We start from the raw sequence: 26,310 nt of genomic DNA, 5'->3' as shown, positions 1-26,310 counted from the left end.
GGATTTTGAATGTAGTTGGGGAAACAAACAGCAAAATTAAGTTGACATTGCATCCATATTTCTTTTAAATATCAATCTAACACTTCAGTGTACAGAGATACGTGTTGTGTAGGCATCCAGGTACATTTTTTTTCTGTTTATCCCTGCTAATAGCCTCTCAACTCAGAAACTGCATTATTTTCAGTGCTCTTCACTGTCAGCTTTGTTAGTCATTAGCTTTCCACATTGTCGCTATTCAGAAACCTTGGCTTAGGACAGCTGAAGCTTACTTTAACCTCTCCTGAGCCTCCCTTTAACTGTGAATCTTTGTTTTCCATTTTGAACAGTTAGCCTTTCAGTCCTAGATGGAGGTACTCTTTACCTCCTCCACCCCAAAACTCAGAAAACACCACAGAGGCATTTTATAACAACGGTCAAAAAATTTGACCATCTTATTTGGCAGAACTGGATTTTAGTGCACAAATAACAAGAACCAAAGCACAGTGTTTTGGTTAAAGAGATTGACTTATACTGAAATTGGAAAAGGCATCTGCTATACAGGATTTTGGATTTAATAGAATTTGTTATAACCAGATCCACTGAGCATTATTACTGTGAGCCATCTGCTGGGACATGGAAATAGCTTTGTTATATGGAACCCGATGTATTTATATTTATAACAATGGCATTCTACTTATTTTAAGTAATCTTTTGTAGTTACGTACCTTGGCTGCTATTTTACTTGGTATATCAGCTGATAACCTGAGAAAGCAATGTCTTTCAAAGTGGTTATTACTTTTCTGTAGAATTGAGACAAAACAACAAATGGAGAGCAAATGAGACTCATATATGGTGTCAAACTTTAATGCTGTAACAACAGAAAATACTGGGTAAGTATGAATATGATATAAGCTAATTAGGACCATTTTCAATAAGAACTCTTTGGCACCATTAAGTTTAGTTTCTAGTAATTACTAAACTACTTTGGTTGCTCTAAGAATTTTACTGTAAATCTAAAGTGATTTCATTTTGGTATAATCAGACCTACATTAACACTGCTCTGTCTGACTTATTTCCCATCAACAGGTCTGTTGTGGGATGCAATAAGAGAAACTTGTTAGAACATAGTCCTAGAAGACTCTTCTGAGTTGAATGCTAACAATTTGGAGATGGGCAAAGTCCTTGGGTGGAAGTGTTTAGAGAGAGTCTAGAAACCTGGCATGTTGACTGTCTTTGTTTGGGCTGCTGTAACAAAATGCCACAGATTGGGTAACTTATAAACAACAGAAATTTATTGCTCATCGTTTTGGAGGCTGGAAAGTCTTAAGATCAAGTGCCAGCATGGTCACCTTCTGGTGAGGGTCCCCTTCTTGGGTCATAATTGGCACTTTCTTGCTGTGTCCTCACATAGTGGAAGGGGCAAGGGATCCCTCCTGGATCTTTTAGAAGAGGCTAGTCCTATTCATGAAGGCTCTGCCCTCATGATCTAACTACCTCCCAAAGACCCCACGTCCTAATATCGTCATCTTTGGGGGTTAGGATTTCAACATACAAATTTTGGAGGGACACAAACATTTAAACTGTAGCATTGGCTATTTTTTCATTATTTTCAAATAATATATATGTCATGGATTCCATTGAAGACTTGACTGATTATCCTAGGATGACCCTGTGTGTGAAGGAGACTTTATCTAGTAACTTAGTTTTAGCTAAAGTTTTTACCTGGAGTACAAAGCTAAAACGTGTAAATGAATTCTACCTAGATGGAGTCCTGCCCAGTGGTATAGTGGTGTCAAGGATATAAGACTGATCTTCTGATTGATTGGTAAAGTGTGGTGCCAGTGTCACCTTATTAAACATTTCAGAAGTTGGAATTGGCTTTTTCTACGGCTGAGACCTGGCCTTACTGTGAAACATAGATTTATGAGAGCATGGATGAAGGGAGGAAGACTGCTAGAACTCATTAATAACAATTTCAAATTCTGTTTGTTTACAGAGAGATGGGATTGGGAGGGGTGCAGTATGGTAGAAAGAAGTTATTAATATCCTAGACTTTGGCTGGTGTGTATATGGGTGCTTATTAAATTATTAAAAAGAACTAAAAAGTTTCTGTGGCTTGTCTGTAGAACTTTGGGAAATTAATTACAGACACAACAGTCAAATATGCTGCAGTCAGGAGCAGGTTGACTCTTCTGAATGAAGATGGAGCAGACTGTCATGGCAGGAGATAAACCATATATGGCATCAGTTTTTGCTAGTGTGGTTGGGTCTGTGAATCTGTGACATGCTTTACTTGTCTACCCTGTGTAAGGACCTGTTGATGGTATTGTCTCACGTGTATATGTAGATAGTAATCACCATCAGAAATGGCGTCTTTGTGTATCAGGGAAGTCATGTTTTATGTCTGTTATAGGGCGTGTGTGCGTTGGAAAGATTTCCACCTTAATTTGAATAATACTTTATGAAAAGCTTTTTCTCTGATCTATTAGAAAAACAGTCCTGTGATATAGGTAAGGCAATAATATTCGTATTCCTGTTGATAAATGGAGAAAATGAGATACAAGCTAAGATTGACTTAGTGTCACTTAGTTATTTAATAGAGCAGAGACAGGAGCCTAGATCCTGCATTCTGTCTCTAGTCTTGTACTTTTTAGTAGAAAGCTGACAAGGTTTTTTTTTTTAAACTTACATTGCGTTCTTATTTATTCATTGATTGATTGCTGCACGTGGGCTTTCTCTAGTTGTGGTGAGCGGGGGCTGCTCTTCCTTGTGGTGTGCGGGCTTCTCACTGGTGGCTTCTCTTGTTGTAGAGCACAGGCTCTAGGTACGCGGGCTTCAGTAGTTGTGGCACGTGGGCTCAGTAGTTGTGGCTCATGGGCTTTAGAGCGCAGGCTCCATAGTTGTGGCGCACAGGCTTAGTTGCTCTGTGGCATGTGGGATCTTCCCGGACCAGGGCTCAAACCCATGTCTCCTGCATTGGCAGGCGGATTCTTAACCACTGCGCCCCCATGGAAGCCCAGCTGACAAGGTTTTTATGCAGCACACGCTTGGATTTCTGAGGTAGAAATTAAAGTTTAAGAACCCCAAAGGACCTGGGCTCCTTGGAGCATTGTCTTGTGATAATGTCAGACTAGGGTACATACAACTGTTGAGAGCAGCTTCTTCCTTTGTTAAATTTGGGTCCATTTCCAGTAATTGGTTGTATTTTTACTTGAACTTGCATTCTTTGTGAATTCTGGAAGTGAGGAGATGGAATCAGAAGGGAAACTTTTAAGGATTACTAAATAGCAGATTTGGTCTTATTATTATGAAAGTATACATCTATAAAAATATAGAGAATGAGGAATTGTATCTGGAACATTTAGAGATTGAGGGTGCTTGGGTTACTGCCATAGTGCGAACATATTGTTTTTTGCCGATGGGCAGGAAGAGTGACAGTATATAAAGAACTTATAACTACACAGAAAAAAAGACTGGGAAAGAAAGCATCACGTTGGGTAGTCTTTATTTTCACCTTTGAACCTGTTTATATTTTCTATAAGTTCTCTACAGTGAGCATATATCATTTTTATAGTCTTCTGTTTTCTAGTCTTTAAAAAATAAACATGTATGATTTTTATGGTTCAAATGAGAATTTGGAAAAATGTGAATCGTAGCACTTTTGAAGAGTAGTTTAAACACTGGTGCTATCAAAGTATTTTGCTTTTTAGGCAGTTATGTTAATAAATCAGTTTGATAAATTATTTGATTATAATCTTATAGGTCAGGTTGTGGGTGTATTAAGTGTTTTGGGTTTTTCTTTGTAGAAATTGGTCATTTAGCTCTGGTGGTCAATAAATTAATTTTAGTCCCCCAGAAGCAACCAGGAACTTAGGTTTACATATAGTAATTACTTATCAATAAATGACCTAAAAGTAGCACTCTGACTTATAGTGAAAACTGGATTTAAGAACCTACTCATCTGCTTTAATTTCCTTGGCAGACTTCTAATAAGAAAAACCAAATTGTCATTGATTCTTTAAGGTACTTGTTTTCATCTGGGGACATTGGACTCAGTTTCTCTCATTCATTTGCTCATTTATTCACCATGTGTTATGTCCTGGGAACTGTACTAAATGCTGGGGACACAAGTAACTGATAGGGTCCCTGCCATCAAGGACTACAGCTTTTGGTTTGGGAGAGACATCAGAAGAGAGATCCTAGGCATATGGAGAGACCCATTTTTTCTGTTTTTCTAGTTTTTAACTAAAAAGCAGCATGACTAGCTTGTTTGAAGAATTTAATGCTTTTGGTGGTGTGGTTAGATGGCTTTAAGAGGAGCTGATGGTTTCATAATTATTTTTCTGACTCCAAAATATTGAAAATCCTTGATCTAGAGAATTGCCTTATCTAAGGAGCGTTGTTTACTGAGGTAGATGACCCAGGCGTTTATATTTATATCCGATTTGCTTTGGGAGCATAATTAAGAAACCTGTGTTGATTCTTCTAGGATGGAGACAGTGTCTTTTGTTGTCTTTTATTCTCTCTACTGTTGATCCTTGAACAACAAGGGTTTGAACTGCACAGGACCACTTGTAGGAGGATACTTTTTTATTGTGACTATGACAGTACTACACGGTCCATGGTTTGAATCTGCCGATGCGGAGGAACTGCAGATATGGAGGGGCAACTGTAAGTTATACTCGGGTAAACCCCCATGTTGTTCCAGGATCAACTGTACTAGTAAATGGAAGGATATTTCATATTTGAGCTTAACTTTAAGAATATTAACATCGATACATTGTATCAAAAGTTACCTTTTGTCTAATATATATATGTATGTATGTCTATATATGTAATATATAGATATATAGTAGTTCCTAACATCTTAAGAGTTAATCTTTTATTCAGGCCAGCGAGATATCCCACTAAAACACTTGAGAAAGAGTCATTCGCCTACTCTTAGAACACCTGTAGTCACCGATAGCCGTAAGGTAGCCTGTTTGTTGTTAGCTCTAATTGGGGCAAAATTTGCTTGTAACTTCATCTCTTTTTCCTAGTCCTTCTCTGCAGAACATTAGACACCTAGTTTGCCTTCTTTGACAAGATAACTCTAAATACATGAATGCGATTGTTCATTCAGCAAATATTTTGTCAGCACCTACATATGCAAAACATGGTCCGGGGCATTGTGAGAGATCCAAAGGTAATTAAGAGGCATAGTCTCTTCTCAGAGAACTGATACAGAGAAAGTCATGGGTTTGTTGAAAAGAGTGGTTTTGCTTATGATGATCAGGAAACTTCTTGGAAACAATAATGTTTGAATTAAGATTAGTGATGGGGTCGACTAGGCTGACTGCATAATCAAAAACCTAGAGATGAGGAAGAACAATGCAAGTTAGAGGAGTAGCAAGAGGCCCAGCCTGGCTGTTTGACAAACTATCCTCAAGGATATTGAAAATGTTCATTGTTTATTCTCAGCGCCTGGAGGAGTGTTCGTAAATAATAGGTGCTCAGTAAATATTTGTTGAATGAATGGATGGTTACATTTGGGAAATACTGAACAACTTCTTGAAGAGTGATAAAGCGCTTTAGGATATTGAACACTTTGATAAGTCCCTTAGAGAGAAAAAAAATACTTGACTCAAACTTACTTGATTATGGAATGCCTGTTAACAGCTCTGGAAAATATTACACTGAGTCTCTACGGTAGAGGAGACAGGGAATGCTGGAAAGTGTTTTCTTCACGCTAAACACACCCATTTTCTTCATTCTATACTTGACATTTGGCTTCTAAACTCTTCACTAGGCTGATTTCCCTCCCTGCAAGCATTCTAGCTCATAAGTGTTCTTAAAACGTGGTACTCAAACAGAACACAATACTCCAGTTGTGAGCTAACCAGTGAAGAGTGAATGGGACTGCTACCCTCGTTGATCTGGATACTGTTCTTCTAATGAACCCTAAGACTGTGTTTTCGTTTTAGCAGCTGAGTCACTGTCTTGGCTCATATTCAGTTCTCATATTCATTTACAAGAAGTTCTTTGAGTAGATTCTCTGATTTCCTATTAGTAGAGCTAACACATGAATGCCCATTTTTTTTTCTGATTGAGTCTAGGTTGTTTTCTCAGAAGTACTAGTGATTCTTAAGTTTCCTGAAATCTGAGAAAGAAAAGAAAAAGAATTAGTTGTACAATGCTGGAGTAACATAAAAGTCCATCACTGCTGAGTATACTCAAAACTAGATAAAATATAATGAATCCCTCTATACCCATTACAGATTTAATAATTATTAAGCTGTTTGCTGTATATGCCTCAACTATCTTTTGCTTAAGTGTTTTAAAGAAAATCATAGGCATTGTCTTTTCACCCCTACAAACATCAGTATGCATCTATAAAAAGTATAGACATTTCTTACATAACCATATGCCATTATTGTAGCTAACGAAATTAACAATATTTCCTACTAGTGTTATCACAATATCCAGTTCATAATAAATGTGTCCTTGACTATTTGTGTCTTTTTACAGTCGGTTTTTAATTGAATCAGGATTCAGACAAGGTCTACGCATTACATCTAGTTGTTACGTTTGTTGTCTCTTTTAGCCTAACACAGTTCCCCCCTTACTTTTTGGCATAATTTCATTGTGTCCACTTCTTTGACCTTTCCTGTCTCTATACCAAGTTCTGTTACTGTTTCTTTTGAAATAGCCCTAAGAGTTTTCCTTCATTTACAGGAATTCAGCAAACATTTTGGACTGTTATGTACAAAACATGTCCTAGGCATTATGGGAGGTAGAAAGGTTAATTTGACATGTGCCTGGCCTACTAGGAGGCCTGCAATCCAGTGGCAGAGACAGGTACATACAGAAACAATACGAAAGAGATTATTTGCCTTCGGATGGGTCATGCCTTGATTATATATCCTCCCATATATTTTCCTGGAAAATGCTGCTAGTGGTATCTTCTTAGTACATTACTTCAGGCATGTCCTGATCAGGATCCCACAGTTGATTGCCTTTTGAATCAATCCAAACTATACTGTTTTGGGCCTGGCACTCAATGCTCCACTAATTCCCACCTTTAGTGGAACGTGGAACTTCTCAAGACACAAATATCCTTTTTTGGACCAAATTTATATTGTCATGTAGAATTTTCATTTCTCAAACAAGATTATAGATATTTTGAGAGCAAAAATCTTGTCTTCTTTTTCTGTATAATATTGGAAAGCTTAATAATTAACTTTTGGAGAGTCCTGGCACATATGCCAGTAGGGCTGTTCTTCCTGCCTACTACCTTTCCAGAGACAGAGCTTCTGCCAGTTAGAAGTAAATAATCCAGGGGCTTCCCTGGTGACGCAGTGGTTAAGAATCTGCCTGCCAACGCAGGGGACACGGGTTCGAGTCCTGGTCTGGGAAGATCCCACATGCCGTGGAGCAACTAAGCCCGTGCGCCACAACTATTGAGCCTGCGCTCTAGAGCCCGCGAGCCACAACTACTGAAGCCCGCAAGCCACAACTACTGAAGCCCGCGTGCCTAGAGCCTATGCTCCACAACAGTAGAAGCCACCGCAATAAGAAGCCTGTGCACCACAAAGAAGAGTAGCCCCTGCTCGCCGCAACCAGAGAAAGCCCACATGCAGCAACGAAGGCCCAACGCAGCCAAAAATTAAAAATAAATAAAATAAAATAAAAGTAAATAATCCAGTTCTGGGTCTCTTCTTTTACCCCAAAAGCCTCCTTAAAAATAGAAAAAAGCCCATTCAGTGGTCTGAATCACATAATGGCAGATACATGGTTTGGATGTTGCCACTTCCCCATCACCGTGTCCATGGCAAACTACTAATTTCTTGTTTTTAGACATGACCTTCGCAGTGTAGCACTTCAGGCAGCTACTACCTATCGAGTATAATTGGCAAATGATATGAAACCTTTCTGCTATCCTTCTCCTAAACCAATAGTTCCTGAATTAAGCTGTGTATCAGAATCACCTGATACTTGTAATGAATAGATTTCCTAGGTTTTGCTCTAGACTGTTGAATTAGGATTTCCAGGAATTGGATAGAAATGATTCTTATAAAGTTGGCCATGGTTTGTAGACTTGCTTTGAGGACCAGGCAGGTAATTTTAATTTTGTTAAACAGCTCTAGGAGTGGAGACTATAGCTGCCCATCTTTTTAGGTGTATAGCATCTCATTCCTCTGACAACCAATATGTTGTTCTGACATGTTCAATTTATTTTATTATTTTTTAAATTAATTTATTTTTGGCTGCGTTGGTTATGCTTTGCTGTGTGCGGGCTTTCTCTAGCTGCGGTGAGCGGGCGCTACTCTTCATTGTGGTGCGCAGGCTTCTCCTCTTGGTGGCTTCTTTTGTTGCGGATCACGGCTCTAGGCGCACAGCCTTCAGTAGTTGTGGCTCACGGGCTCTAGAGCGCAGACTCATTAATTGTGGTGCATGGGCTTAGTTGCTCCGCGGCATGTGGGATCTTCCCGGACCAGGGATCGAACCCATGTTGCCTGCATTGGCAGGTGGATTCTTAACCACTGCACTACCAGGGAAATCCCTGATATGTTCAATTTACATTTCAGAGATATGGTAGGATCTCTTGCTTTGAATTATACCAGGCAAAACACATGCATCAAATGCCCAAGATAAAGATATGGGATCCAGAGAGGTGGCATCTTGGTTTTCTAAATATAACTGAGATTAAATTTAAAGCCTCAGAACCCTTCAGCCCTCTGGAAACTTATTCTTTCTCTGTTTAGTGAATACCTTTAAAACTTTAAAATGGAAGAGTTCAACATTTTTGGAGTAAACAGTCTTTTGAATTTTTCATACTTCATGTATATTCATTAAAGATGATTTAAACATATAATGTGATTTAACTTCATACACCTTTGTTAGATTTTCCATAAAAGTACACCTACAAGTTGGGGAAATGTTCTTTATTAGACCACATGATTTGATTTTGAGACTGGAAATTGTGGTTAAGTTATTGAGCATAGTAGAGAGACTGAAGTTTCAGGACTATCCAGTGAGTTAATGACAGACCCAGAAATAGAATCCTGTGTTATTTGCTTGGGTTATGATTTGGTTTGAAGAGGGTGGCCTGTGATCTGCTTACATAAATTTCAGGAAGTTAGGTTTGGGGTTTGGAAGAAGTTACAGCTCTGTGATGTTTGGCCAAGAAGCTCCCCTCACCCACATTTACCACCTGTTTTATTGACAGCAATCCTAAACTATGGAGGGTAAAGAGACAGTTCAGCCTTACACTTCCTACTCCTACAGGAACAGTCTTATAAAGCTGAAGCTGATTGTTGGTTGGCATGCTTTTTTTCATCTTCTGTTATAAGAGAATAACAACACCTGGCCCTAGTGTTGTTTTTAGGAAGAGAGGGTTATAACCTAAGTAGTTGATATATAGTGTTAGAGTGGTTTCCTATAGAATTTTTTCAGGGTATATAGAGGTGTATACATAAGTGTATCTTCATTAAACATGTTTAATTAATAAACAGTATGGTTTGGAAATGGTGGAGCCCACCAGAAAACAAACTTTCTTGAACCACTAATGGTTCAAGGGGTTATAGATTTCAAAATAATTGCTATAGTAGAGTTGCTTTCTGGTGAAGTCATTACTTTTACTCTCCCCTTTTCCATTTTGTGGGGTGCGGGGGGCACTCATATGGCACTAGTGAAGCAGCAGCTTACAGAACAAGAGAACATTTTGTGTGTGATGGTTCTTAAACTTGCTCTTTTAAAAAAACCAAAGGAACCCCCCCAGCTTTATTGAGATAAAATTCACATACCATATAATTCACCTGTTTAAGGTGTAAAATTCAATGGTTTTGTTTTTTTATAAATTTATTTTATTTAGTTTTGGCTGCGTTGGGTCTTTGTTGCTGAGCGTGGGGGCTATTCTTCATTGCGGTGCACAGGCTTCTCATTGTGGTGGCTTCTCTGGTTGCAGAGCACGGGCTCTAGAGCACAGGCTCAGTAGTTGTGGTGCACGGGCCCAGCTGCTCTGCAGCATGTGGAATCTTCCTGGACCAGGGCTCGAACCCATGTCCCCTGCATTGGCAGGCGGATTCTTAACCACTGTGCCAGCAGGGAAGCCCCAATGTTTTTTTTTTTAACATATTCATAGGGTTGTGTAATCATTGCTGCAGTCTAATTATAGAATGTTTTCCTCTCCCTCTAAAAGAAACCCCACACTCATTAGCAGTCAATCCACTTTACCTGCCTCCCCAGCCCTATGAAACTACTAATCTAACTACTAATCCATAATCTAACTATTAATATAAATTTGTTTTGGACATTTGATATAAATGGAATCGTGTAATGTGTAGTTTTGTTACTGACTTCTTTCACTTAGCATGTTTTCAAGGGTCATATATGTTGTAGCACGTACCATTCCTTTTTATTGCCAAATAATATTCTGCTGTATGGTTATAACATCTTATTTATCCATTCGTCAAGTTACTGGGCATTTGGATTGTTTCCACTATTGCTATTATGATTTTTTGCTGCTGTGAACGTTCGTGTACAGATTTTTCTGTGGAGGTATGTTTTCGTTTCTTGGGTATATTCCCTGGGAGTGGAATGGCTGTGTCATATGATTACTCTATGTTTAACTTTTTGACAAACTGCCAAGCTGTTTTCCAAAGTGGCTGCACTGTTTTACGTTTTTCACTATCAATGTATGAGGGCTTCAGTTTCTTCACATCTTTGCAACCTTTGTTATTATCTGTTGTTTTGATTATAGCCATCCTAGCTGGTGTGAAGTGGTATCTCATTATTTCGATTTGCATTTCCCTAATAACTAATGACGTTGAACATCTTTTCATATCTTATTGGACATTTTAATATCTTCTTTGTAGAAATGTGTATTCAAATCTCTGCCCCCTTTTTTTTTTTTTTTTTTTTGCAGTCAAATGCTCTTCCTCTGTGCTGTATCTCCAAATCTTTGCCCATTTATAAGTTGGGTTGTCTTTTTATTATTGAGTTGTAAGGGTCCTTTATATATTCTGGATACCTAACTTGCTTTTCTAACTGTGAATTTGTCTGAAATTACTTGCTTGGAGGCAGAGAGAAGTAATGGATACAAAGACTACATTAAAAAAAATCTGGTGAGTTTTCAGTTAGATTTTAGTTGTTCTTATTTTACGTTTATTCTCTTTTTCCAACTCTTGAGGAACCTGGTTTATCCATTCATTGAACAAATATGGCTGCAGACTGTATACCAGGATTTGGGGATATAACAGAGAATGAAACAGAAACTTTTATCTGCATTCTAGCGGGAGAGAAACAGATAGTGAAACAAAAGTCATATCAAATCATATCAGATGATGACGAGCTATGAAGAATAAAACAGGATAATGGGGATATACTGTGATGAGCTTTCTAACATATTCTTCACCTTTCCTGATTTCTTAATCTGTTCCTCTCTGCTCTGTTTGACCTTTTTTGCGTTTTCTGTTTATTTTCATTGTATGTAGTTTGTGGCTAAACTTTTACTTCACTCTCTCTCCTTATTCTTAACACCCTTGCAGTCTAATTTTTGCTTTCACTAGTCCACAAGATCCACCCTCTATAGTAATAATGATCTTCTATTAAAAGCCAGTATTGTCTTTTCAGTTTATGCCCATCTTAATCTGTGTGTAGCACTATTGCCTTTCTATCCATTAAATCACTTGCTGCAACCTCCAGTACAGTTTTCTCAAGTTTTTTTTTTTATTTAACTGGTTCGTCTTCTCTAAATCTGTTAGAGTTCTCCAAATTTAAGTTTTGGCCTCTCTTCTCCCTCTAACATTACCATGGTGAATTGATCATTCTCACATGATTTTTTGCTTTCTGAGAGCATGTGACTCTTGAGTTCTCACTTTCTAGCTATAGCTGCATCACTGCCTTCAGGTTTAACTAGTGAAGCTGCAGTGGACAGCTTGATTGCTACTCACTCAGCAGGATTCTTTTCCCTTTATGCCTTCCTCTGACAGATTTTTCCTGTTTAGGCTGATTAAGACACGGGTTATTTCCATGACTGCTTTAATGATTACCTGTGACTAATGGTATAACAATTCACAGTGTTCAGTCAAGGAACCTGATTCAGAGGGGTTGTTCCTTCATGGGTGCTAGTGAATTTTTTACTTTCAGGTCTTTTGAAAGAGCTAAATTCCGAAGTTAGAAAAAGAAGGAATAATCTCTTGACCTCTAGTGCTTATAGTATTCATTTTCAACAAAGTTTTAATTCTTACTTTTTCTTTTTCTTTTTTTTTTGCGGTACGCGGGCCTCTCACTGTTGTGGCCTCTCCCGTTGCGGAGCACAGGCTCCGGACACTCAGGCTCAGCGGCCATGGCTCACGGGCCCAGCCGCTCCGCTGCATGTGGGATCTTCCCGGACCGGGGCACGAACCCGCGTCCCCTGTATCGGCAGGTGGACTCTCAACCACTGGGCCACCAGGGAAGCCCTAATTCCTACTTTTATCTGATATGGTGTTACTTTCATTCAAGCTACTATCACAGTAACTGAGGCATGAATTTTTCCTTTTAACAGTATTCCCAAGGTCACAATTGAGATTCTCAGTTGGGTTCTTGATGCAAGGTCATGAATGTTGCAAGTTCTTTGTAAACTATAAAGCATATCTGTGTGGTGGGAGAGAGGAGAGAAGGGCTCATAAGAATTACTTGGGAGCTTTTTCAAAATTCTTAGTCCCATTTCACCTCCTCCTCCCAGATAATGTATTGTTATATACCTGTTAGTTAAACATCTGCTTCCTAAATGTGAATAGTTTGTAACTCATTTTAATGTACACATGAAGACTGCTTATATTAAAAGGAATTCCATATTCTTTCTGTTGGTGATGGGATATACTGCAGTAGTTTTTCTTGTAGCATACCCATCAGTGAATGACTGGTTTTTACTCCCTGTCCTCTGGTGGTGTCATGCTATGCAAAGTTTCTTGTATGTTGATTTTCAAAGGATTTGCAGAAAATGCTACTAGGTGCTGTTGGCACCAACTTAAACTGTATGAATTTTGGATGTAATTGAACAAATTAATATAATTGTTCAACATAGTTGGCTTCAGAAATGTGAGTTTGTGATTTGGAGGACACTGAGATTTTCCTGATTTCACTGTGAATCATAGCCTTCTTTTGTGAGAGTTCCATGTTGCTGGGCATCTGCCTGGGTAGGGAGAAGATGATTGGTACATTTGTTCTTCCAGTTAACCAGACTGGTGTTCAAGACACCATTTAGGCGCAGTAATCTAAATTAAAAGTGGAGAAAACTGAAACTAAGGCATTGAGGCCACAGTAGATTAGAAAGACATTTAGGAGCTGGAGTTGGTAGTAAAACTTCACCATTTTAAAGTGTAAAATTTGGTGGTTGTATACAAAAGGTTTTTCTTCACAAGGTCGTGCAACTATCAACACTATCTAATTCCAGAACATTTTCATCAATCCCAAAAGAAACCTGTTAGCAGTCATTCCCTACCCCCATTCCTCCTCCCATCCCCCTATCTCCTGGCAACTACTATCTACCTTCCATCTCTAGGATTTGCCCCATTCTGAATATTTTGTATAAATGGAGTCATACAATATGTGGTCTTTTGTGTCTGACTTCTTTCACTAAGCATAAGGCTCTCAAAGTTCATTCATATTGTGGCATGTAACAGTACGGCATTCCTTTTTTATGGCTGAATAATATTCCACTGTATATTATATGGATATTGTACAGATATGTCATATTTTGTTTATCTGTTTATCAGTTGATGGACATTTGGTTTATATCCACTTTTAGCTTTATAAATAATGCTGCTATGAACATTTGTATGCACGTTTTTTGCTTGTGTTTTTCTTTTTTTAAATTTATTTTTATTTGCATTTATTTTTTGTGGCATTTATTCCCGGGCCATAAGTTTTTGTTTCTTCAGTTTCTTCTGGGATATCTTTTTCTTTGGGGCAACCTCCTCTTCTGGTTTAGGAACAGTCTGTTCTTATTCAGTAAGGACCGTCTCAGTGTGGCAGGGAGAGCTCATGTATGGGTTGATCCAACCATGAGCTCTCTAAGTTCTGTGCTGCATCTTGGGAACTTTGTTCACCTGGATGTGCTCAGTGACTAGAGAATCTACATCTAAGCCCTTACGTTCAGCATTTTTGAGTATGTGCAGTAAAAATTCAGCACTCTTTCTGGGCCATCAACCCTGCGTCCAGCCCCGCTGTTTGGCCTGGGCACACCTACCAACTCCACCATTGTAATGATGGAATGCCACACATTGCTTCTTTAAAGTGACATCTTTCAGATACTTGGTGGATTTTCGGATATGCATACCCTTAATGGCCTGGGCAGTTTCATGAGTGTTCTTAAAGTGAACACGAAGATTTGAACCTCCTGACTTGCATGATTTTGTGGGGTTTTCTGGGTCAAGTGAATAGCGAACCATTTTTAGAGGTCACCTCAGGCTGCTTACTGGAAAAGGAAGCTGTATGCAAGTTTTTGTGTGAACATATGTTTTACGTTCTCTTGGGGATACATATATGTGCATATATATGTATTCCCAAGAGGATTTATATATATATATATATATATATATATATATATATATATATATATGTATATATACATATATTTAAAATTTTTATACATAAAAATACACACACACACGTACCCCTAAGAGTAGAATTGCTGGGTCCTGTGATATCTTTTGTAAGAATTTACCTTTGTTTTTGATAAAGCTGATATTGTAGAATGTTGTAGAATGTGATTTAGGTTTAAGAGACAAATGGGCTGGCTGACTCTCCACATTCTCTTGTCCCTGCCCACCCAATTTGGACAGCTTACCTGATGTCTAGGTTGTTAGAGTCAACAGAGCAGTCATACCCAGGTAACTACCTTGTAGAATACTGGATGTAGAGTCCTGGAGTTAGCTCTACGCACTTGGTGAGGAGTGGGCTGGGAGCCCAGGGATGTTTAGAGAAGTCATTCCTCATAGAAATCAAGAATTGAAAAGAAGTTTCCTGCTCTAACAAAGGAAAAGAAAGCCATTCTTAGATAAAGGACTGTGCCATTTTATCAAGATAGGAAATACATTAAAAAAAGATAATTCAGTTTTAGACATAGTAAATTTGGGATTTCCGGAGGGAATGTTAGATATTTATGTTCAGAGATCAGGAGTTTGATCCCTGATAGAGATGTAGATTTGAGATTCATCTGCATTATAGGCGTTTGAAATACAAGAGTAGGTAAGTCACCCATAAAGTAAAAAACAGTAGAGAAAAGTGACTAGTAATTCCCGTATCTGAGGTCTTTGAGGTTTTGAGTCTGCCAGCTGATGTTTCAGCTGTATCTTACTCTTGAGTGCCTTGTTTCCTTCTGGTTTTGTGATTTTTGATTGTGAATTTATTTATTTTGGGACCTTATCCTTGAGAATTCTCCCAGGCCTAGATCAAAGGCAGATTCCCCAGAGAGGATTTTCATTTCCTTCTGTCAAGTTTGGGTGGGAGACATTACCATTCTAGGACTACCCTAAACAAAATTCTAAGTATGAAGCTTTTTAAACCATAATCTAGGTGAGGGTCAGCTTCTGGTTGTGAGTGTCTGAGGAGATACTGTCGAACTGCTCTCATAGCCCCCCAATCCCTCACCAGCACTCAGTGCCAAGGTTAAGTTTCCCTTGCAGTTCTCTTGGGTAACACCTGGACTTTGCCTCTTGTACCTTGAGCCCTAATAGGCCTTGGAATTGCAAGCTGAAATTCATAGGGTTTGGCAAAATGCCCTGAAGGTGAATGAAAGCTGGTTTCAGTACTCTGCATACATCTCTAGTTTCCCTCTTTCACTTAGTTTTTAGCCTTGATCATACTTTATTTTCTTTCAGGTTATTGATTAATATGTAAAGATTAAAAAAATTTATCCAGCGTTTGTTATTTCCAGTGGGCATGTTGATCAAGCTATCTATTCTGTTGTTCTAGCAGAAGTAAAGTGTCCATCTCTCTTCAGTGCATGCACGGGACAGTAAGATGCAGGGAATTCAGTCAGCCACTAAGTTAAAAGTTATAAACTTGGGACAACATCCAGTGGTTTGTTTGGCCCACATAGTATTTAGAAAATAAAAATCAGGAGATTTCAGATAAAATTTTGGGTATCTTGCTTCTCTTGAAAAATTAGAAGTTCTTAACAGTACTGGGCTTTCAATCCTGCTTAGCAACAATTGGCTAGAACTGGGAATAGCAGCTGATCTTTTCAGAGTGAACCTGTTTTCTTTAGTTGCAGGCACACAATCTCCATTTGTGCTGTGTATGCATATTTATACCCATTCCAGCTTCTCTCATTCATGTTACCTGTAGACACTTGTGGATCATCCTTGTGCCAGGTAGTAGTGCTAATAGACAGTTTCACATTTGTTTAGTGATTTGGTTAATTCTAATAACAAACCTGCAGTTTATCCCTGATGAATAAATAAAGTTACAGGTGGTATTATCCCCAAGTTACAGATGAAGAAATGGAGGTTCACTGAGGTTATATAAATTCTTCAAGGTCTCTTAGTGTCACAGCTAGAATTTGAACAAAGCTCCTTCTGTTCAATGCTATTCTTAACGTTTTTTTTTTTTTTAAGCAGTGGAACTGTTCTTCAAATGAAGTTTTAGTGAAGTCCATTATGCAAAACCAACAAAGATAGCACTGCTTTGATTGAAGGGTAGATGGGATGGGAGACAATTATGTGGGGATGGGAACCTGCATGCTCAGCTCTTTGGTAGCCTTTAGGCACCTCTCTGGAATCCTTGGGATTCTACTAAACAGTTGGGACACTCTCTATCTGTAACTAAGCGTAATAACAGTTTGTTAAATTTTATGAGTTTTTAGCTTTTTTGGATGTTACAGTTATAGTGTGCCTATTTTTCTTGTGCTTCCTCGTATTGTCAGTCTTCCTCAGCGTAATGTCTTATTGCTTAACAGCATTTTTAAATTTTGTGGGTATGTGTTCAAATAATGGTGAATCTTTTAGCGTTCTATTTCTGTTTTAGAATGGTAGTGTGATTTATAGTTTAATTTATTTTGGAGCATCTGATAACTAACTCTCCTTTACTTTTCAGATTCTCTTTGTGGCCAGATGGGTTTGTATGGACAGGCTTGTCCATCTGTAACTTCATTAAGGTTAGTGCTCTTCTTTTTATTAGAACATGTAACATTTTAAAAGTTATGCTGGTCAAGTCATATTAGAATCAGTTTTACTGTAAGGTTCAGAATAAAATATTGTAGTCTGTTTTGGTAAATAGTGCTATTTTGTGAGATTGGGACATATTTTTGCTTACAGAGATATTTGTGGTAGTGGGATTTGGATCTTAATCTCCACTTAGTGAATTTACATATGTTCTTGTACATGAAATAACAATTTTACTCTTCTTTGTTATTCCGTTTTTAAAAAAACACTAATCTTGTTTCTACTTAGTTTAATTAGAAAATACATAGTAAATTTTTATTGCCTTTGTAGCAGATTATTAAATAAGACTAGATGGTAATTTAAATCTCTTTAAAGGATGATATAAATGTGATACCTAGATTATCCTCATTTACAATAAATAAGTAAAATGTAAAAAAATAGGAACTAAGTTGTATTCAACCCAGTGGTTTTAGATTTTTTCCAAGTTGCTAAATCCTTTCTATAAATTAAATCTTAAGTGAAAACCTGTGAATAAAGCAGATGAATGCCGGGCTTTTCTGCTTGCTTGGGCTTCCATTTTCTACCCCCACGGTTGCCCCTGAGGGATTACTCTAGCTCCCAGCACACAGTTTGAAAAAATAACCTAAATCTAATCTGTTAATTGGGATCTTTCAGACTAGAATATGAATTGTTGATGGCAGCACCTACCAGTTACATGTGGTGTTGTAGCTAGCTGTATCATTTATTTGTTCAGCATATTGAGCACCTAATATGTTGTCAGGAGCTATTCTAAATGCTGGGACTACAGTTGTGAACATAACAGATAAAAATCCTGTAATTATTGGGCTTACATTTTGGTGACGGGGTAATTAATAAAAAAGTAAGAAGTATATGTTAGATAGTGACAGTGTTAAGAGCTAAGATGAAGAATAAAATAGAGAATGGGAATAGGAAATATAGATAGGGTTATTTTAGATAGGGTAGCCAGGGAAAGCTTTACTGAACAGGCGACATTTGAATGAAGACCTGAAAGAGTGATGGAATGAACCATATCTGGGTAGGTAGAAGATAAGCGTTCTGGGCAGAGGGGATTCAGGAGCTGCTGGGGCAGGAGACTTGCCTCGTTAGGTTGGAGGAGCAATGACGGAGGTCATTGTGGCTGGAACAGAGTAAGTGATGAAGAGAGGTGGAATTGACCAGCTTTGGAGGGCAGGAAAGAGAGAGAGGAGGGATACAAAATTATTAGAGCCATGAATGTGAAGTCAAGGAGTCCTTAGGCATGAAAGAAATTCTGGTGGTTCAGAATGCCACCAAAGAAAAATAAAGTTGCCTTTTTAGTTTTTATATACTTGAATTTTTATGAGACTAAGGCTGGCTCTCCTTTCCTTCAGTAGGAGAGCTTTACTCCACATCCTTATGGCATTTCTTTGCCTGAGAATGCATCTTCCAGCTTATAATGGAAGTAGGTAGAGTGATTACTTTTCTATCTTGTTGGAGTCCATGTGCCCCCACCCCCACCTCCCAACAAGGGACACCTGTATAGTTTTGAAAAGAACTTAAAAAAAAAAAAAAGACTTTAATCCCCAAAGCTGCTGTAGAACTAATTTCACTTGAGTCCTTTTGTTTAATGTGGTTGGAGGAATCATTTTACCCTTTTATTGAATATTTAAAACTTTAGATATGACCATATCAAGATATTTTTGCAGACTTTGATCTTCCACTGATCATAGAGTCCCTTAAAGATATTTTATTTGTGGGTTATGCCAAAACAGTCATATATTAAAGTCATTTACTGGGATTTTAAATCCCTTAATTTGAATAGTTATGTTTAGGTGAAGATTGTATATGACATTGGGTTAGGAATGATATATGCCTAACCTTTTTTGCTTGATAGAATTATATAATTGGAAGAGATGATGAAAGAGATGCCATGAATTATTTTATAACCTGCTCACTGTTATAATTCTAGTGTATAATATCCTAGAATCAAATTTTTGTGGATATACCTATAAGTTTAGCATTTAGTTAATAAACTGAGAAACTCTCTGGCATTTGAGTTGAGATATTTAGTATCCTTATATCCTAATCTTTCATTTTTTGTAATATTCTATATGGTCCTTCTGTGAAGCAGAGAATTCGCATTCTCAGATGTATGGGTAGAAGACCATTGTTTGTCATTGATTTTTCTAACTGAAAGCTAGCTTTGGTTTGATATAAGGAAAGGAAAAGAATAACTATTTTTTGGTAAAGGGAAGAGAAACTGGATTACTTAAAACCACAATAAATTTTAGTCTACTTTCCCATAGAGTCTTCCTCAAGCCAGAAACGACCTCCCAACTATACTATCCAAATAGAAGTAGAGCAGGAAGTCTTTTTTAAAAAAATTTTTAAAATTAATTCATTCATTTTTGGCTGCATTGGATCTTCGTTGCTGCATGCGGGCTTTCTCTGGTTGCTGCGAGCGGGGCCTGCTCTTTTTTGTGGTGTGCGGGCTTCTCGGTGCGGTGGCTTCTCGTTGCAGAGTATGAGCTCTAGGCGCGTGGGCTTCAGTAGTTGTGGCACGTGGGCTCAGTAGTTGTGGCTCACAGGCTGTAGAACACAGGCTCAGTAGTTGTGGCACACAGGCTTAGTTGCTCCGTGGCACGTGGGATCTTCCCGGACGAGGGCTCAAACCCGTGTCTCATGCATTGGCAGGCGGTTTCTTAACCACTGCGCCACCAGGGAACCCCAGGAAATCTCAAATCCGCTGACAAACATTGCTTGTTTGCCATAACTCTCTTTGTATATACTACCTTTATATCTTGTGTATGCCTGCATATACTACCTATATATCTAGAAAGTGGCTAGCCTCAAGACAGGAAAGCATTTGAGTTGGTGGAGAAGAACTGGACCGTGTGTCTAGGAATGAGAAAATGGGTAGGCAGGTGGGGGGTTGTAAACATAGGTGGGAGTGGAGTAGATGACTTATGTGAAGTGAAGATGGGGGGTGGAATGAAAGTATGTGACATTTTAAAAATTTGTTGGGTAGGAGAGGGTACTTAGTAAATGAATTAAATCTCTTCCTCTGCCCTTTAAATATTTAGGGTAAACAAGTTAAATATTGTTTTCTATAGATGATATTGGATCCTTGTTTAATCTGAACATTTTAAAATTATTTTTAAAAATTTACTTACTGTATTTTTATGATTAAAAAGTAATCTTAGGGCTTCCCTGGTGGCGCAGTGGTTGAGAGTCTGCCTGCCGATGCAGGGGACATGGGTTCGTGCCCTGGTCGGGGAAGATCCCACATGCCGCGGAGCAGCTAGGCCCGTGAGCCGTGGCCGCTGAGCCTGCGCGTCTGAAGCCTGTGCTCCGCAATGGGAGAGGCCACAACAGTGAGAGGCCCGCATACCTCAAAAAAAAAAAAAAAAAAGTTATGTTAACCCAATTATTGTAGAAAATTTGGGAAGACAGAGATAGCCCTTGTTAATGTTGTCTTATGTAATTTTATTCCAGTAGATGCTATGTGTGTTAGAAAAAGGCACCCCCCCCCCCAAATTTTCTTTAAAAGAATGGTTGCAAAAGATTTTGTAGTGATAGCTAAGTATACTCTTAATTTTAATCAAATTGCTCTTAATTATCATTTTGTTCTTCTTTAATTGCTAGTATGGGTAGAATTGCATTTTAACAAACGTTATTATGATAACATCATATACTATTACAGTATAATGAGACTGTTTTCTTTTATCAGTTGGGGTTCTATCAGGAGGCAGAAACCACACCAGTTATTTGAACAGAGACTTTAATAGAATCATTAACTAGATTTAAAGTTGTTAACTAGGTAACAGAAAGGATAAAAATAAAACTTGAAGTTATCATGGAGATAGGCACTTCTAGAAGCAGCTGTGAGCCCTAAGTGCTTGGGGACCAAAGGGAAAACCTAGAGACTTAGAGGAAGGGTCCTGTGGAAACAAAATTCAGATCTCCGAGGAGAAGGTACTACATGCTAGTGCTTGTGTCGAGCTCAGAATAGAAATCCCATAGATTTGAAACTCAGAACTCTGGGGAAGGGTGCTGGCTGGTGCTGGGGTCTTTGAGTGGGGTATGATTAAGCTAGTTCCATAAGTGTTAGAAAAACTGCAAACTTTATTCACTTACTACTGTGAGGGGGACCTTCTGCAGGGGTGAAGAAACCTTTGCTGGGGTAATGCTCTTATGAAGTCCAAAGAATAGACAGGAAGGCCCAAGTATCTTTTTTCTTCTCCAGGCTTGCAGTCCATCTTTAGTGCTTCCTCTTGGCAGAGCCTTATAGGAAGTCAGCTGGCAAAGTAGAAATGTGGTTTGCAGAGTCCCAGTTCCAGTGTCATTAAGGCAGATTGGGAAGAAGGGATGCGGGTTTGGAATTGAGGAGCAATAACTTAATAACTTGTTTCAGCAAATTACTAAGAAATATGGTATTAAAAAGTGTTTTCTTGGGACTTCCCTGGTGGTCCAGTGGTTAAGACTCTGCGCTCCCAGTGCAGAGGGCCTAGGTTCAATCCCTGGTCAGGGAACTAGATCCCACATGCATGCCACAACAAAGATCCCACGTGCTGCAACTAAGACCCAGCGCAGCCAAATAAATAAAAATATTTAAAAAAAAGTTTTCTCAGATCTGTTTTGCAGCCAGTGTTTATGTGATTTTAGTAGGATACTTGCATGTTGCTAAAAATGCTAATTTTGTAAATCACGTGAAATTATATTAAAAATTTATATAAGATTTGCAAGTATTCCTTGCAATCCGAATCTACTGCATTCGTATCCTGAGTTTGGATAGTAAGTCTGGATAGTGAATACTGGGTCATCTACATCTATTTAATTCCTGAGTTTTGGAAGGCAAGAGTGAGAGTTCAGATAATGATGGATACAGTTTCTGTCAGACAATAGAATCTTAAAAATTTAGCAGAATCCGGTTACTGAGTTTATATAAGATGGATTTGAATCCTGAGGTTACCTGCATTTTATTTCCAGGTATAGACTCAGTAATAGCAAAAGCTTACCAAAAAAGCAAAAGCTTTCCTTGAACATTTGCTTTATGTAGACAGGTAAACACATATATGTATATAACATATTTCTTTCACATATTATGGCATTAGACTGTTATAATTTGGTTTGATTAAAGCAAAATAAAATTTGATATTTCTTTGGACTTGTTAAATGGGGCCCTTTCTGCATTTCTGAATTGCCTAACATTTATGAGGATTGATTTTATGGTTCACATGTGTATTCGGCCTAGGATGCTGAGTTATCAGTAGTACTTTAAGTAGTTTCTGATCTTCTACCTGAGATCTCTTCCTTTTGTTATCTTTTTCTTTCTTTCTTGTTCACACTCATCTTTTCCTTTTTTGTTACGCTTCTCCCTTAAAGATGCCTTTTATTATTGATCCAGTCTGTTTGTTTAGGATATGTTGGGGAACACATAGGGATTTTTAGCACCAGAGAAGATTGTGTGTTGTGTCCCAAGTGAATTTCCTGTCCATCTGTTTTCTCATTTCCCTCCATTTGATATTGATAACCTGCTATTTAGAATGACCAGAGGAGGGTAGATTTATTTTAAGGCGTCTTGCTGTCTTGTTTCTAGTAGCAGACTTGTTATTGTTAAGGCAGCTCTGGTATTTAGTCTTAGAATTGGGTAGATGCAGGTTCAGACCTCTGCCGCGTATTATTCATATGATCATGGGTAAGTTACTTCACTTTTCCTGGTTTTGCTGTAATAGGGATGTTAATGTTTACCTCCTTGGCCTGTTAGGATTCATGGGATAAACTATATATTGATTACATAAAGCATCTGGCATATTTGCATTTTCCTATAGTAGAAAGCAAAAGGGATAATTATTGTTTTTAGAATAAAAGAGGACATATTTGGGGACTCCCCTGGCAGTCCAGTGGTTAAGACTTCGCCTTCCAGTGCAGGGGGTTCGGGTTCATCCCTGGTTGGGGAGCTAAGACCCCACTTGCCTCGGGGCCAAAAAACGCAAAACATAAAAAAGAGAAACAGTATTGTAACAAATTCAATGAAAAAGACTTAAAAAAGAAAAAGAAAAAAGGACATGTTTGTATTCTTTGCTCTCAGCTCAAGAACATGGGGTAGAAGACGATTTCTTTTTCCCCTTCTTTCTATTTCCCCTTTACCCTAAATTCTTATTTTTAAAAATTAAAACAAATTTTTTCTTAATTGAAGTATTGTTGATTTACAGTGTTGTTAGTTTCTGGTGTACAGCAAAGTGATTCAGTTATACATACACATATATATGTATATTTTTCAGATTTTTTTCCATTATAGGTTATTACAAGATATTGAATATAGTTCCCTGTGCTATACAGTAGGACCTTGTTGTTTATGTTTTACATATGGTAGTGTGTATCTGTTAATCCCAGGTTCCTAATTTATCCCTCCCCTTCCCCCCTCAGGTAACCATAAGTTTGTTTTCTATGTCTGTGAGTCTGTTTCTGTTTTGTTAAATACGTTTTGTGTGATTTTTTTAGATTCTACATATATATAAGTGATATCAAATGATATTTGCCTTTCTGTCTGGCTTAATTCATTTATTTTGATAATCTCTAGTATGATAATCTAAATTCTTAGATTCTAGAGTATCTACCAGTAGCATTCAGGTTTGCAACTGACCTCAGGCTAAGGATGTTGCTGACATTTAATACTACATTTTTATCATATTTATAATTAATATAGTTATATGCTTTTAAGTCAGTCCCACACACTGGCAGAAATAACTTTCATTATCATGCCGTAGTTCATCATTGTTATATTTATCAAACTTTTTTTATAATTGATAAAATCTATTAATTTGCATGTTTAATTCTGACATGTTCCAATTAAATGAAGAGTAATGAGAAACCGTCTTAATTTTGACCATTACAGAGACTTTTTCTAAAATGTATTTTGAACTTTTTGTCTTATCTTCTAAGGCTTACTGTCTCATATGGTAGCCGCTAGCCTCATGTGGCTGTTTAAATCTAAAAAAAATCAGTTCCTCAGTCACACTAGCCACATTTTAAGTGCTTGGTTAGCTACACATGGCTACTGACTGTCATATTGGATAACACACAAACATTTCCATTGTTGTAGAAAAGTTCTGTTGGACAGTGCTGGTCTAGAGCATCCTAAATGTAATTTAATCTTTAAGCTGACTTATTGGGCTTCCATTTCTGAGCATAAGGTATTGAAGAGTACCAGTGACTAGTCACTGACTTAAGGACATATTATAAAAGTTACTTATGGGACTAAATATTGACTTGGATAACTAGCTTTATGGTGTTCTTACTAATATATTAGACCAGGCATTATTTAAGCATTTTATGGTATATTAATTAAATTTCCCCTAACAACCCTATGAGGTTGGTGTTATGATTATTTTCATTTCACAAATGAGGAAACAGAGGTAAAAAAGTTCAGCAACTCAAGGACATGCAATGAATAAGGGACGGAGCTGGGATTCATACAGAGGTCTTGCTCCAGTGCCCATGCACTAAATTCTGCCTCTTGGCTGTCAGTATTTATCAAAATTTGAGGCTTTTTCTTTTTTTTTTTTAATTTGTTTTATTTTTGGCTGCATTGGGTTTTTGTTGCCGCGCACAGGCTTTCTCTAGTTGCGGCGAGTGGGGGCTGCCCTTCCTTGTGGTGCAAGGGCTTCTCATTGCGATGGCTTCTCTTGTTGCGGAGCACGGGCTCTAGGCACGCGGACTTCAGTAGTTGTGGCTCATGGACTCTACACATATTTTTAAAAACTAAGTATAAGAAGTATTAATAGCAGATTCTGTCTGGGTTTTTAAATAATATCTGCAAAGATGGCTTTGAGTGTTCTTGTATCAAAGGGACTCTTATTAGCTTTCCAGCTACTCAAGAGACATAGAGATTCCAATAGATAGAGTGAGATTAAATGCAAAATACGGTACTTACTTGATGACAGAATGTAGTTCAGTGGTTAATGTCCAAAAATATTTATTTTTCCTCCTTAAATTGTAGAGTAAAATATTTTTAAGATAAGAATTACATTTATGGCATAAAGATGTCTTTTGACCATATGATCCCTAAGTTTTAGCCTGAACGGAGTTCTAACTATGAGTATGGCTTGTATGAATTTAGAATACAGTTTTATGACTCTAAGATTATATATTTGAGTAATAGAGTAATTTGGAGAGAATCTAGAGAAGAGCAGTAACTATATTATGGTTCTTAAATCAGATCCTGTTGGAGTTCTGGACTTCAAACTTTTGAGAAGGAACCTAAATGGTGTTAATATTGTAAAATATGTGAAGCATCGTTGTGAAGAGAACTCTGACCAGTTCTCACTTTCCAGGATAGAATTTAAAGAAATTTTCTTCTCTGTAGCAAGGGAGATACATAGATTAGTCTGTTAAAATTTATTATTATTTTAAACAAAATGAATTACTGTATACATTTGGTGAACTTTTCTTCCCTTGGAGTTAAAGAATATTGTTGGTTTCCAAAATAGGTAATAGCAGGGCTTTTAAAAATGACATAGTGAGGTTCTTTTTCATCTCTGATTTTATGATAAATAGCTCTGAAACCACAGTTCTGTTTACAAATAACAGTTGTCTCACTAAATCCCTCAAGTTTTTGCATAAGCTGTGTTGTGAATATTTTTGGAATCTTAGGGGTGAAACAAAAGTTGTGAAAGTCAAGAGTTTTGAAATGTGAACTTCTATTTGTGTATTGGATTCTCTATCCTAAATTATGATTCTTCTTCCTATATTTTCACTTCAAACCAATGAGGATTTTTTGGACTTGTCCTTTAAAAAGATCATTGCTCATAGGAAATTTAAAGGCTCAGTTATTCATACCTTAGGGGTGATTAGTTTGATGCTGTCCACTTTCTTCCTAAATAGAGCAGAGATCAACTGCTTTGAAAAGGTTAGAGTTTTTCCTGGAGGAGAAGAGCAAGTAATTAATTTTGGAGTTTATAATACCAACTTTAGGGGCCAATCTTGGAGGCTTATGGCAGTGTGAGATGGGAGAGCCAAGGTATAGAAGAAGGTACTTAGAAGTATGCCAGATATAAGCTATGTGTATTGAAATTTTATTAGGAACAAGCTGGTCCTACACCAGGAAAATGGAAAAACTTATTTATTTTCCTTGTTACACTTCTGTCTCTCTGCTGCAGAATATCCAACTGGGGCTTTTATACTCTTAGAAATTTGA

General features: G+C 37.7%; 1 protein-coding gene and 1 pseudogene across 5 annotated transcripts in view; one reads left to right on the top strand and one right to left on the bottom strand.

The window, feature by feature from the left end:
- FOXJ3 (forkhead box J3) overlaps positions 1-26,310 on the top strand; it is a 129,084-nt gene that overhangs the window by 5,304 nt on the left and 97,470 nt on the right. For all 4 annotated transcript variants that reach the window (XM_079901506.1, XM_079901505.1, XM_079901502.1 and 1 more), the window contains exon 2: positions 17,044-17,104. In XM_079901506.1, coding sequence (XP_079757632.1) covers positions 17,061-17,104 — 44 coding nt within the window. In that variant the 5' untranslated portion in view covers positions 17,044-17,060. The remainder of the gene's footprint in view (positions 1-17,043; positions 17,105-26,310) is intronic.
- LOC307175879 (large ribosomal subunit protein uL22-like) lies at positions 13,769-14,507 on the bottom strand (annotated as a pseudogene). The gene has a single exon. The product of its transcript is annotated as a large ribosomal subunit protein uL22-like (transcript).

Source organism: Stenella coeruleoalba, assembly GCF_951394435.1.
Source record: "Stenella coeruleoalba genome assembly, chromosome: 1".
NCBI lineage: Eukaryota > Metazoa > Chordata > Mammalia > Artiodactyla > Delphinidae > Stenella > Stenella coeruleoalba.
This window is presented reverse-complemented; position numbering and strand designations above follow the sequence as displayed.